We start from the raw sequence: 13,707 nt of genomic DNA, 5'->3' as shown, positions 1-13,707 counted from the left end.
GAACATACTTAGCCAATAAATTATAATCAGATTCTGATCATGACTTGTTCCTTAATGTACTCACAACCACAGTTTCTAAATATTGTCCATAAATGGTAACAGCTGTATGGCACCATCTAAATTACCAACGCAGCTTGCAGGAAGACATTGCAGGCCATTTTTGGATATTGTGCAATCTTTCATTTCTACCTCGGCCTGCTGAAGCCTTCTTCTCGACAGAGCCACTATGATTAAGATCATGCATCCTGCCAGTTGGCTCCATGATCACAGCAATCCCAGAAATCTCATAAAAACAATTCTGTCCACTGCTGACACATAAGAATAAAAGTTTAGAGCAGAAGGATTAAGAAGATCCCATGTTATGCAGCTCTTTATGCACATTGTTACACAGAACACAACTGTCTGACTCCTGGTTTTTGCTGGTTTTCACACCTTTCATAGCTAATTCTCTTCAATTACCATCACCCTCACACTAAATCTGCCCCCTCAAGTAACCCAGTATGAAGCTTTATTCATTAATACCCCTCACAAGTTAATAGCCTATGCCAAACCTCCTTGAGTTATTGTGTATTTCATTGAATTATATATCTCAAGACATGAGGGCTTGCCCCAGACAGGGAGGGGTGCAGGAATAAAATGAGCGCGGCATTCTCCTATCACGTCCTTGCAGATGGGTGAGGGTGTTGGATTACGACTCCCAACAATGGAGCCTGGGAACACTAGCTGTGAACAAATCATCCTACGCCACTTTAAAAAACCCTGCCATGAAATGCGGGCGCTTTTCTTCGGGGGGATAATTGAGCTATGCTAAGGGGGCAGAGGGCTGTTTTCTGTGACATGGTGGAGTTTTGGGGTCTTTTTCCTGTTGATGTAGAATTTGATCTGTGGTGTCTGACCCGCCTGCTTAAATGGCACAATGTGAGGTGATTTTGTGTCTGCATGTCAAGGCTGAGGTTTGATAAAGCAGGCAATTATGCTCTTTGTGGGCAACATTGGCTTTTATGCACCTTTACAAAAATCTTAAATTTATTTTGAGATTGATGGATATCACTCCACATCAGATATAATCCCATTAGGCTTGGGCAGTATGTAATATTTCTTCTTCATACCTTCTTGAAAGTTCACCGAGACATACAGTATATAACAGTACAGGCCTAAGTGTGCCGCCCTAACATCCCAGCACCCCCCACGACGGCGAATGTGCTTCTTACTTTCAACTTTTCAGACTAATAGATACACAATATAAACAATAAAAACAAAAAAGTTTTTATAGCCATAGTGAAAAACATACCTTCGGGATTTCTAGATATCCTGGTATACCGTAATTCCATGATACCGCCCAAACCTAAATTCAGTCAGAAATTTTCTGTAAAGAAATTATGTTTTATGATATTATCTCTCTTTTTTAGCACTTAATGTCAGATGATACAGATGTTTATTTTTAAGTCACCAAATGTGAAATGATTAAAGACTGTATACAGACTTTGACAAACGAGAGATTGCACATGTATACTCTGGGTTTTGCCTAAAGTAGAGGTTAATGTAATGAAATGTTTTATAACTAAGATGATGACAATACTTGGATCTGCTCTCTGTGCCGATGTTACGGTTGGTGTAGTTGGGGAGAAAGAAAAAAGTTCCTGCATGAAACAGCTCACAACAAGGTCTGTTGTTTATATTGAGTAGCTGGGTCATGATTTTTGGAAAGAGACATTGCTGTTGAGTTTCATCAAACGTATTTTTTACCGCTTTGAGCACCACAAGCCGGGCGCCATCAAGTTCTATTATATTTAAGACAGACATCTCTATGGCCGATATCTCCAACAATCTGCAACTCACACCAAAATACTAGACTGATAAGCAGCGCTACATGTAACAGGAAAAATATGTATTTTTGATTTGAGGCTGAAATATCCCTTTAACTAGATGGTTTATAGTGCAGAGGTGAAGTTTTCACCTACCAAGAAAAAGAATATATTCCCACTGATGGTACCTTGGGTAAAAACAAGAAATCATTGGTTAACATCCTAAAGAAGCTACTGATGGCTGCCATTGTTCACCTGCTTCACAGATGGACCTCATCATTATCAGGACTGAACGTGATGCATCTCACGTCACTGTCTTTTGGCGAGGCTTATTTTGCGTGCTGAAAAAAAGTTATTTGAAAAGACTTTACAGGTTTGAACAGGAGTTTTTGAATTCACTCGTGCTGACTAATTTGAATAACACATCATGTTATAACCTGCAGGTCACTTCGGCTGCGTTTTCCATGGAACTCTACTCGAGCCAGACGGGCAGAAGCAGCACTGTGCTGTCAAGTCTCTGAACCGTAAGTACAAAACTCCCTCACAGGACAGTCAAACCCTTTTCCCCCTTAACTGATACAGGAACGGTTTCTCAGTAACTCCCTGTGGAAAATTTGGGGGTAAAATGCCCCACTGGAGAGGTGCTATAATGCTGTTTTTTACATAGCATGGAGTGTAATCGCTTTTATTTATAGCTAATAAGTCAAAGTGGGAATTATATTATTCTGATGTCATAAATACAGATAAGGGTTTTTTCGGCTCAAAAGTATCAAAAACATGTAATTATGTATTTTTGATTTGCACATAAGGAACTGTTAATATGTCATATTTCTTAATGGGTGTTTGGCGTAATTTTTCACCCAGGAGCAGGATGTGAAATAATCTCAAAAGGATTCTAGTTGTAGTTTTGCAAATAGTGAGCCTGCAAGATCCCCAGTCTTTGCAAAATCTTATCATGTGACTAAAACACACATTGTCTTTCGATGTGAGAAGGTGTCAGACTTTAGTCTTTTAAACGTTTTTGAAAAGATTTTTAAAGTCTTCCTGTGTATGTTAAGCCTTAGCAGTGCTTTCAGAAGCACAGTCTTGTAAAAAGAAAAAAAAGAAAAATGCATTGACTATTGATTGCAGGGGAAGCCATGTCTATGTAACATCTTGTCATGAGCTTTAACTAAGTGAAAATTAATGTTTTCGTTATAGGAACTGAGGACTCTAGTTATCACTCACAATCAAAAACAGCACTTGTTTTTTAGATTCCCGCTCAGAACACACACACTCGACACCCTCTCTCCTCATCCAAACATATTTACATCCAACCGTAGTCATTCCATCCTACATCTGCTTATATTGCATGCTTATTGTATGATATCACAACGCTCCAATAGCATTAAGGATCTCATCTCATCAGAGCCCTGAATCCATTTTTGCTGGGTAGATGGTGATGAATGAGCGTCCAATGGTGAAGACAGCATTAGGGTCCCCCCTAATTGTGTAACCTGTCAGTTGAAGCAGGGAGATTGATGCTGGAGTAATATGGGGAAAGCTCAATGTGGTCACACAAGGAGCCATCAAGCACAGTGGGATGAGCTCGACCTGCTGGGGTTTCGTCCTCTGGGATTTGGACCTGTTTATTAAGTTTAGTGATTTCTCAAGGCACCATGCCATCATTTTGGCGTTCTTTTGTTATATTTGAGACCTTGAGTTGATGCCTTTATCTGAATATAGCTATTACTAAGACAGGTGGGTGAGAGTAGAGGAGCCAAAGAAGGATCTTCACACAGCAATGACGTAATTCTCCATCCTTAACTTTTAAATTGAGGGTCTGAAATTAAATATCATGCCTTTCCATCTTTGGGGTCTAACCTCAGTTGAAGGCCAATCCGCTGGCTTCTTTAACTTCCATCTCTAACAAGATTACAGAGTCAGTGGGGCTAAAGTTCAGGACATCAGAGGCAGCAATGCAATTGGCAAATGGGAATCTGGCGTGGGTCAGTTCTGGGTGAAGATATTCGGAGAGGTTTGTTTTTCGCGGTTACTGTTATCATCTCTTTCCCCAAAGGTTTATAAGGAATGACCTTCCTGTTGATGACAGCACAGCAGAGTTGCTCCATGTCTTCCACTGTAGTCTAAAAGATATTTTTTAAAAATACCCTATATTGCCATCAGAACTGTTTCCTTATCTACGAAATGTCACTACCTGAGTCATTTTTGTTGTTTTTTTTTTCTTTACAAAAGGTATCACGGATCTGGAGGAGGTGTCCCAGTTCCTGAAGGAGGGCATCATCATGAAGGACTTCAGCCACCCGAACGTTCTCTCTCTGCTGGGAATTTGTCTGCCACCAGAGGGCTCACCGCTCATGGTTCTGCCCTACATGAAGCATGGCGACCTGCGCAACTTCATCCGCGATGAAGGACATGTATGGGCACACACAAGATAGATACACACACGTTGCAATTTGTTCATAGGCTCTCGCAGTACATATTAAGATATAGAAATACTGTCAAGTAGGCTTTTTCAATATCTATTTATTTATTTATTTATACCTTCATGATGTTTCATCAGGGTATATGGTATTTCTATTTTGTATTTATCTGCAGAGACCTCTGCCTCTGCCTCTATTTTCTTTTTGTCTTCTTATTTTACCTTGTTCAGGACGCTGCTGGGCACAGCATGCAGGTAAAGTCCAGACTTAATAAATAGGTAACGACCAGATGCTAGACAATAAGCAGCACACATCTAAGAGGAAACAATAAGAATTGCAGGTACAGCACGGGAAAGACACAAATATAACAAGGCAAAACAGCAACCAGGTAAAGATGAGGTTGACTTTCACTTTCCTGGTGATACTGTTTAAGAACAGTCGCTGGAAATTCATGCCACCTATAACATTTTCCGTTGCCATTCTGCTGTTGTTGGCCATCTTTTAAGTGGTCCTGTAAAGTTATCCCCACCACTCACAGTCGCAATCTGTCTTACCTAGTAGGAAGTGACCTCTGGGAGCTTGTAATGTGCTCCACAATACATCACCATAATGCAGCATCTCCATATGAGTTTAATAAAAAAGAGGGCTTCTATGTTTTTGATGGTATTAAAAATCATACCTTTGGGATTTCTAAATGCCATGGTATTCTGCAATACTGTGACTCTGCTTAAGGCTTCTGTGGTGAAATTTTAGGATCCCTGTTTGGATATTGTTTACTTATCATGATGTAAAAACAGTGATTGTATCTGAGATTATAGTATATCCTGCATTGATCAGTCAATGCAGCAGTTTTTAGTTGAACAGAACATGATTTTAAAGAAACTTAGCTATTTGGTGTCCCTGTTCTCTAATAATAGTTGTGTGTCCTTACAGAACCCAACAGTGAAGGACCTTATGGGCTTTGGGCTGCAGGTGGCCAAAGGGATGGAGTACCTAGCCAGCAAGAAGTTTGTCCACAGAGACCTAGCTGCCAGGAACTGCATGTGAGTTTGCATCTATTTATTCAGTGTCACATTTGTGTGTGTTGTATATAGAGCAAGCTTCAGTAGAGTCAGACTAAAATAGAATAAAATATGGCACAGCAGGAAAGGGAGGAGAACAGAAGGAAACTGCTGCATAGGCTTAGAAAAAATAGGAAAGAAAGAGAAAATTGGAATAAGTTAATTAGTTGTCAGAACAACGGGGAGAGGGAAGTAGATAAAACAACAAAAAAAAACATTCAATAGAAACTTACTTTTTCTTTGTCCTAATAGGCTGGATGAGAGCTACACGGTGAAGGTGGCTGACTTTGGCCTAGCCAGAGATGTTTATGATAAAGAATATTACAGCGTCCACAACAAGAGCGGAGTCAAGCTGCCTGTCAAGTGGATGGCTCTGGAGAGTCTGCAGACACACAAGTTCACCACCAAGTCAGATGTGGTGAGTCACATTTGTCTATCTCGCACTGAAGGGTCTGACTGAACCCATCATAATTCTGCACAAAGGGCAAAAAGCACTCTGGGTTGTTTGTTAAAATCACAGTAAGACAAGGATACAGCGACACTGTCCTTGCACAATTGGGTTAAGGTGTCAAAAGGGAACTTGTTTTGTCTGTGAAGTAAGCATTGGCATTAAATTGGCTTAATACCTGCAAAAATAGACCACATTACACATTAAAAGATGTTTCAGTGTGTAGGTTGCTGGCTCAGAGGTGGTTGTTGTTGTTTCATGCACAGCAGTAAAAGGATGTGTGAAAATGGGTCTTCATACCCACAGTCTACATTCTGTGAGCCGGACTGCATTTGTAATGGAAGTTTGGGAAATTATTGTACATCTCTGGGCAATTTTTATGCCTCTGTACTGGAAATAGCTGAGACCAAAGGCATTATGTTTTTGGGTTTTCCATCCGTCCATCCACCCGACTGTCCATCTCATTCTTGTGATCTTAATATCTCAAGAGGGTCACGAGGGAATTTCCTCAAATTTGGCACAAACTTCCACTTGTACTCAGGAGTGAACTGTTTGGTCATCAAAGGTCAAGGTTACTATGACATCACAAAACATGTTTTGGCTATAATTCAAGAATTCACTCTCTAATTATAACAAAAATTCACTGGAATATAAAATAGGATAATATGAAGTGATAGATTTTGTATTCGAAAGGTCAAAGATCAGCATCACTGTGACATCATAATATTTTGCAACACCACTTTTCTGGCCATTAGGTCATAACAGACAATTGGTCAGATAATGAATTGGTGACACTAATCTTGGTTAATTTTCTCGTACTTTTTACTAATTTTTGTTGCTATTTTTTTGGCCATTTCTTCTTTTGTTGCTCATCACCTTCTTTGCAGTGTTTTTGAAAGAAATCAAGACAATTAGCTCAAGTTTCAAAGGGTTTGCATCTGCTATAAGATGTTAATAAAAGGATAATAGTAAGAGTTTATTTTCTTGTCTTTCCCACAGTGGTCGTTTGGCGTGTTGCTATGGGAACTAATGACCCGTGGAGCCCCACCATATTCGGATGTGAACTCCTTCGACATCACTGTGTTCCTCCTGCAGGGGAGGAGGCTGCTGCAGCCTGAGTTCTGCCCTGACGCTCTGTAAGTGCACACTCACACACACACGTATATATACATACTTATAATCAGCTGTCATTCACCTCCTGTTGCAAAGTGCTACGGCTCAGTTAGTTTGAGTGATATACTGTATAGCTGAACTTACTTTGTAAATACGTCACTAAGAGAGAGCAGGAGTCTGAAATCAGGGGGGAGCAGTTGGGGGGAAATGGTGCAGGCAAAAGAACCGTATAAGCCGTGAAAGTCATAAATAAAAACCACTCAACTTTCGATCATCCATCATCTACTTCAGCGACAGACTCAAGCATTCATAGCTCCTCAGTCGAGCATTACAGCCTATCACAGCTGTGGGTCAAATAAAAGTCACTTTTCTTGCTTAACCACAAAACACATAGGAAAAAAAACTTTAGCTGAAATTCATTGCCAGGTTCACAATTGTTTTTTATTTGTCTCTTTTTGTTGCCGTGGTAGTGAAGTGTTCCTGAATGGCAGCCATCATACAGAACAGTGTTGGCAATGCTGAGATCGCCTTTTCTTTTCTTTAATTTTGTGTCAACAGGTTTTGACGTTTGTTTTGACTTCTCTGGATCTGTTCACAGCAGAGTTTGCCAAGCAAGATCTACTGACATGCTTTAGTGAAACCAGACTTTTTAACCCTTGAAACTTGTGCAAACTGGCTTGATTTCTTTCAAAAACATGCAGAAAAGGCAATAAGCACAAAAATTACCTAAAAAAAAAAAAAACAAGCCGAAAAAAAACATGGAAATGAACATGGAACATGGAAAGTTCTTAGAAATCATAATAGTTCTGAAAGTAGCTATTTTATATATGATCATGATATCATTATGGGAATGTACTTCTTCAGCTTTTTTTTTTTTTTTTTTAAAAAAAGTCTAAATCTAGTCATTTCTTGCAATTTGCAAAACAGTTCCTGCCAAGTTGTTCATTGCCCCTTTCCCATGTTTTCAAAAGAAAACAGACAATTTGTTCAGATTTTGAAGGTTTAAATACTAGTAAAGGCATCTGTCACAACACAAGAAAAATGATGTCGATCCAGGTTTCAAATGGTTAACGATTTCTCAGCTGAGCTTGAGTCACTATCTGAAGAAAAGTGTATCTTTTCTGCTGAGAAAATATTGACACTGCCTGCAACCTGTATTTTATGAGTAAGTGATAGAAAGGAGCAAAAACTAGTTATTCAAATGTAAATGTCAAATGAAATCATGAGAGGGTATTTCAGTGTCAAAACAACACAAACTTCAACTCACTGAATTGTCTTTATCCATTAAACTCTGACCCACTTGATGTGAAACGGTGCCAAGTGTGATCTCATACAGTGTAGATAATATCATGAGATACACAGCAAGTCTATAGTGTGTGGAAATTAGAGGGGAGTGGGAGTGTTCAGGTAAAGGAGGCCCAAATTTCCCAAGCTGTAAATTAAACAGAGACATCAGGGGGTGATGCACGTCTGCAAACATTCCCGCAATTCTTCTCAGGGCGTTTTGGTGATAGCAGTCGCTGGCAGATACCTTGGGCCTGTGGTAATGGGGCCATTCTTCTTCATTTTTAACAATGATAGGGTGGCTCTGCCAAGTCTTGGGAAGCAAAATAATAATGGAAGTATCAGAGACGTTGCTTTCTGACAGAGTAAAGAAAAAAAGATTATGGTGAGAAAGATATCTTTGAGACATGCTAAAATAATCAGCAGTTATAAGATCTTTTTCATTTCACATGCATAACACTTGTGAGGGAAGAATAGCTTTACTGTATGTATGAATTGATTATTGATATCTATTTTACAAGGTACAAAGTAGATTTATTGTCATTTTTCATAAGCGTACCTCAGAATGAACTTTCTCTGTTAAAGTTGAAAATGAAATACTGGATTTTAGTCCTTCTGAACTCAAAAACACATTGTGGTAAACGGCTAAATGAGTTTTGGAACATTGCTGCTCAATGGTAGGTTGTTCGCTTCGACAAAGTACAAACTTGAGGTCGAAAATGAAAAGTGCACCGCCTCCTTAAAGGAAGCAGTGCAATGTGTGGATTGGAGGGATCATAAGAAAGAACTGGACACCATCCGGATACTCCGGGGTCTGTACCCAATATCTCGATATTTTGACCTTCCCTTGAGGCAAGGTCAAAGTCACTGTGACCCCGTCTGTCTCATTCTTGTTAATGTGATAAATGGAGAACAACTTGAGGGAAGTTTTTCAGATGTGTCACAAACGTCTGCTTGGACTCAATGAAATTATTTGAATTTTATAAACAAAGGTCAATATTACTGTGACCCTATGTCCCTCTTATGCTCCTTAACATGTTTTCTCGAGAAGGCCTTGAGGGAATTTTCTTAAATTTGGCACAAACATCCACTTGAATTTAACAATGGCGTGATTTCAATTTGGTGGTCAAAGGTCAAGGTCACTGTGACCTCGTTGGTCTCATTCTTGCAAATGCAATATTGACCTTGTATCCCTCTCATGCTTCTGAACCCAAAATCTCAAGAGGGCCTCAAGGGAATTTCCTTAAATATGGTACAAACGTCCACTTGGACTCAGGAGTAAACTAACTAGAATTTGGTCATCGAAGGTCACTGTGTCCTCACAAAACATGTTTTTGGCCATAACTCAAGAATTCATATACTAGGTCAACTTGACTGTGACATCATGATGTTCTGCAAAAAAAACTTTTCTGGTCATTACTCAACATCATATCTCAGTCATATCTCAGGAACAGAAGGGGAGAAATTTGGTCAGATACTGAACTGGTAATCTTGAGTGTCCACCTTAAAACTGTGAGGGAAGATGTGTGTGAGCATTCACGTTTTTACAGACATGGATGCAAACTTTAAGTGCAACTTGCCTGGTGTGTGGAGGCAAACAACTGCAAGGCAGTAATTCTAGTTTGTTCAACCAACACTCCAAAGCCAAAATGTACTAAATTTACTGTGTTAAAAAACACAGAAATGCAGAAAATATTCAAACATGGAAAGCTGGAAAAAAGGCTCTTCTTCTTTCCTCTTCCTCCAGCTACACGGTGATGATTGAGTGCTGGCATCCGAAGCCGGAGCGACGGCCCTCCTTCTCTGAGCTGGTGTCCCGCATCTCCGCCATCTTCTCCAGCTTCAGTGGGGAACACTATGTCCTGCTCAATACCACCTATGTCAACATCGAAAAGATGAGCCCTTACCCCTCCCTCCTCGCCTCCACCACCACTGCTCCCTCCTCTTTGTCCTCTTCATCTGACCCCTCCACCTCCACGTCCCTGCCAACCCAGTCTCCCCTCTTTTGCCACGTGGAGCGAGACTGCTGCACCTGAGAGAGGATAGCGGAGGGATGGTGGAAAAAGACTAAGAACAAGAGCAAGGAAGAAAGCAGTGAGGTGATGAAGAACTACTGTATGGACTTGCCAAACACTGGACTCTGTATGCTGAGGAAAAACTGTTTTTGTTCACTCAATGTACATAGATCGTCGACCTTTGATCCCCCTGAGCATTGCTACACGACAGGTTCCTCCCTGAACGACATGGCTAACCTTATAGACCTTTCCTGACCTTTCATTGACCCCAGGGAGCATGAGGTCAGCTTCCTGCGTCCTCTACAAGATAATTACAAGGCGCAGAAACTCCTCCTCAAAGATTCCCAGCGGACAAAGCCACCGTCACAGAAGCACAATTCATCAAACACCCAAAAAAATCTCATTGACTGCTGTACCCACACAGAGAAGGGATCGATTTTCTGCTCCTCACTGGGTGGCATGTGCTTCGATATACACGGATCTGGCTCGAACATTTTTTGCTGTCTGTAATGTGAATGTTTGACAAATGGCCATGTATTGTGTCGTGTAGAAAACGACTTCCTGCGCCTTCACTAAAGAGAGAGACTGAAGCCCGCTTTGACAGATTGAGGCGCCTCGGGTCAGTAAACCAAGGCGCTGCGGACATCGATGATGGCAGTGTAGGTGTAAGGTGGGACGTGTGAAAAAAAATCCTGCTGCCTGTGTGCAGTTCACTGGATGCTTTATTTGTATAATTGCATTTAGACAATTTGCTTTTGATGTGCTTGGAAGAAAAAAAAAGCACCTTGTGTGACTCACCTGTGTGAAATCTCCAGATGTTTTCAAGGAAAAGAACGCCTTTTCTTTTCTTTTTCCTGGATCGTCCCATCGTGTCAAAACAGTATAACTGACAGCATGCACACACCTGAAAGCTATGACAAATGACAAATGAGAACCATGTCTCGGGCTCAGTGCATGTCAGATCTGTCTCTTTATCTTGCATTTCATTGACAGAACTGTACCTGAAAAAAATAATACCTAGGCAAAGGACATACTTGCTTTAACCAGAGGCCTAAAAGTTCATCTTTAACATGTCATTAATGAAATAACTTTTGGTCAAAATTTCAACAGAAAGCTTTTCCGTAAAGAGCTTTGAGTATAGCTTTTACCTCAAAAAGTTCCATATTTTCGTCTGGCTTCAAACCAGGAGTGTTGTTATGCGACTATCAGTGACAGCTGTATATCACTGTAACTTTATGACAACTGTCCATTGAGTCATTATGAAGAAATGTTTTAATGTTAAAAAGTCACAAGTGTGTTTGCAAATTTTAGCTACTTAACCACAACTCATGTAGAATTTGCACTTTTGTTGACCATTTTTGAAAAACTTTTTCCCCCCATTTCAGGCAGCCTTCAGCTCATCTCTGTACAGTATGAAAATCAGATTCTTCAAATTTGCTCGAGTTTGTCATCCATCACAGTCATCATCAGGTCTACGTTAAGTTTCGTCGGGTATTGTTGTGTGGTAATGTAGTTCAAGTGCAGATAGTGTGTACTACAGTACGTGATACAGTAATGTAGAGACGTGCCGATAACTTTTCACGATTGAATACACAAATGCCAATTTCTGAGGCTCCTGAGGATTCATTTTCGGGGGTGCATGTTTTCATATATTGTGTAAACATCCTCATCAGTTTGCTGTAGTAATCTACTGGCAATGCATTTTCTATATTCTATGATTGGTTACACAACTGAGGCTACTTTAAAGAGTTCTCATATTGTGCTGAAATGAATGGAAACTGATGGCTGCTTTGAACAAAAGAAAACACATGAAATTTTCTAAAACACATATGTCTGATTTAAGGTTAGCTGTGATGAAGATTATGTATAATTTGTTACAAATGTGCTAAAACTTGCAAATCAATGCTGAGGTCAGTGCCCCCTTTTCTGTTTGCTTTGTGTAGCAAATGATGTATTTTTTTTTGTTTGTTTTATGTAATGGCTGCTGATGTGACTGGGCCATTGATGGACAGGTATGAATGTTTGCTATGACAAGAAAATTGCTGTACTATATTTTTGTATTGATGATGAGCTTCTTCATTTAAATCTGGTCCAATTGGAAGACCAGTGAAGAGTGAATAGTGCCATGAACAATGAACAAAGCCACCTAATCAATCTTAGACGGACCACTGCCATTTTGTAAATAAAGATAGGGGATCGTATGGATCTGTGTGGGCTTGCAGCATGCAGAGCCGTGCATCTGTCTGATGAACGTGTGGGCGGATGCTCTTTTAGCTCCTGATCATTTCAGTTAACATCTCTTTGCAAACAGTAAAGACCATAGTGCTGAGCAAACTGGAGCCTCCTCACAACCTCATGACACATACAGACTGCTGTCATTTTGGTCATATGATTCTCCAACACTTTGTCTGTGCTTAACACTGTCTGTTCTGTGTGTGTGTAAGTGTGTGTATGATTTTGTTGTACATAAAAAATCCTGAAGGTACATGTTCCTATGTAGTGTCAAATCAACTCTGTCAGTGTAATAAAGCTATATTATTGCAGTTACTGCATTTTTATGCCGTTTCTTTTACAGGACAAACAGCTGAAACCTGAGTCAAACATAAAGCACAGCTGTGGAGAACTTTAAAGGGACAGTTAATACTCAGATCAAAAATACGTATTTTACCTCTTACCAGTCGAACTATATGTCAGTCTAGACTGTTTTGGTGTCAGTTGCTGAATGTTGGAGATATTAGCCGTAGTGATGTCTGCCTTTTTACTTATATAATGGAAGTAGATGACATTCGGCTTGTGGCGCTCAAAGTGCCCAAAAACAAACATATGAAAAACTCAACAGCAATGACCCGCGTACTCAGAATAACCCCCAGAATCACACCCTGTTGTGAGCACTTTTGTGTAGAAACCACTTTCTTTCTACCAAACTACATCTATAAATGTGCAGAGGGAAGCATGCATCCTCTACTTCTCCTAACACCACTGTGCCAGCTGTGTTAGCTCAGCCGAAGACGACGCCATTAATGTTTACGCAATCACAAGCTTTTTGTCCATAAGTAGACGTCAGGCTGAAACCTGCAAGGCTTGAACGCCACAAGTCAAATACCATCTAGTTCCATTATATTAGCAAGAAGGCAGACATCTCAATGGTCGATAATGCCAACAATCTGCAACTCACACCAAAACTATGTAGACCAGTAATACCCAACTTAGTGCCCACAGGCCAAATCTGGCCCTTGATAAGATGACAGGTGACCCCCTAACCATTTTCAAATTCACAGTTAAAATAAAATGATTAACACTGTAGATAGTTTCTGTACTTTTAGTACACATAAGGTGCCAAAGTGCATAAAACAGCATTAAAAATGGAGATTTGTTTTATTTTTTTAAGTTGAGTCCCAACAGAGGCCCTTGTTAAACCCCTAATGTCCTAAAATCCTAGAAATGTTCTAAAATCTGACAAATGTCCTAAAATCCTAGAAACATGTATGGGTCACCTGCAGCTCACCTTGGCCTCCTGTCATTTCACAAAAGTTGCATCCAGGCAAAGCAAATTGAGTT

The 13,707-nt window shown here is 40.1% G+C and overlaps 1 protein-coding gene across 1 annotated transcript in view; it reads left to right on the top strand.

Annotated features, from left to right (window-relative positions):
- met (MET proto-oncogene, receptor tyrosine kinase) overlaps positions 1 to 12,692 on the top strand; it is an 81,555-nt gene extending 68,863 nt beyond the window's left edge. The window contains exons 16-21 of the mRNA XM_042496085.2: positions 2,249 to 2,329; positions 4,041 to 4,222; positions 5,162 to 5,271; positions 5,542 to 5,707; positions 6,737 to 6,873; positions 9,882 to 12,692. Of these exons, the coding sequence (XP_042352019.2) occupies positions 2,249 to 2,329; positions 4,041 to 4,222; positions 5,162 to 5,271; positions 5,542 to 5,707; positions 6,737 to 6,873; positions 9,882 to 10,170 (965 nt within the window). The 3' untranslated portion in view covers positions 10,171 to 12,692. The remainder of the gene's footprint in view (positions 1 to 2,248; positions 2,330 to 4,040; positions 4,223 to 5,161; positions 5,272 to 5,541; positions 5,708 to 6,736; positions 6,874 to 9,881) is intronic.
- The last annotated feature ends 1,015 nt before the right edge of the window (positions 12,693 to 13,707 follow it).

The sequence above is a fragment of the Plectropomus leopardus genome, chromosome 7, assembly GCF_026936395.1.
Source record: "Plectropomus leopardus strain MGB_pleo_1.0 chromosome 7, ASM2693639v1, whole genome shotgun sequence".
NCBI lineage: Eukaryota > Metazoa > Chordata > Actinopteri > Perciformes > Serranidae > Plectropomus > Plectropomus leopardus.
This window is presented reverse-complemented; position numbering and strand designations above follow the sequence as displayed.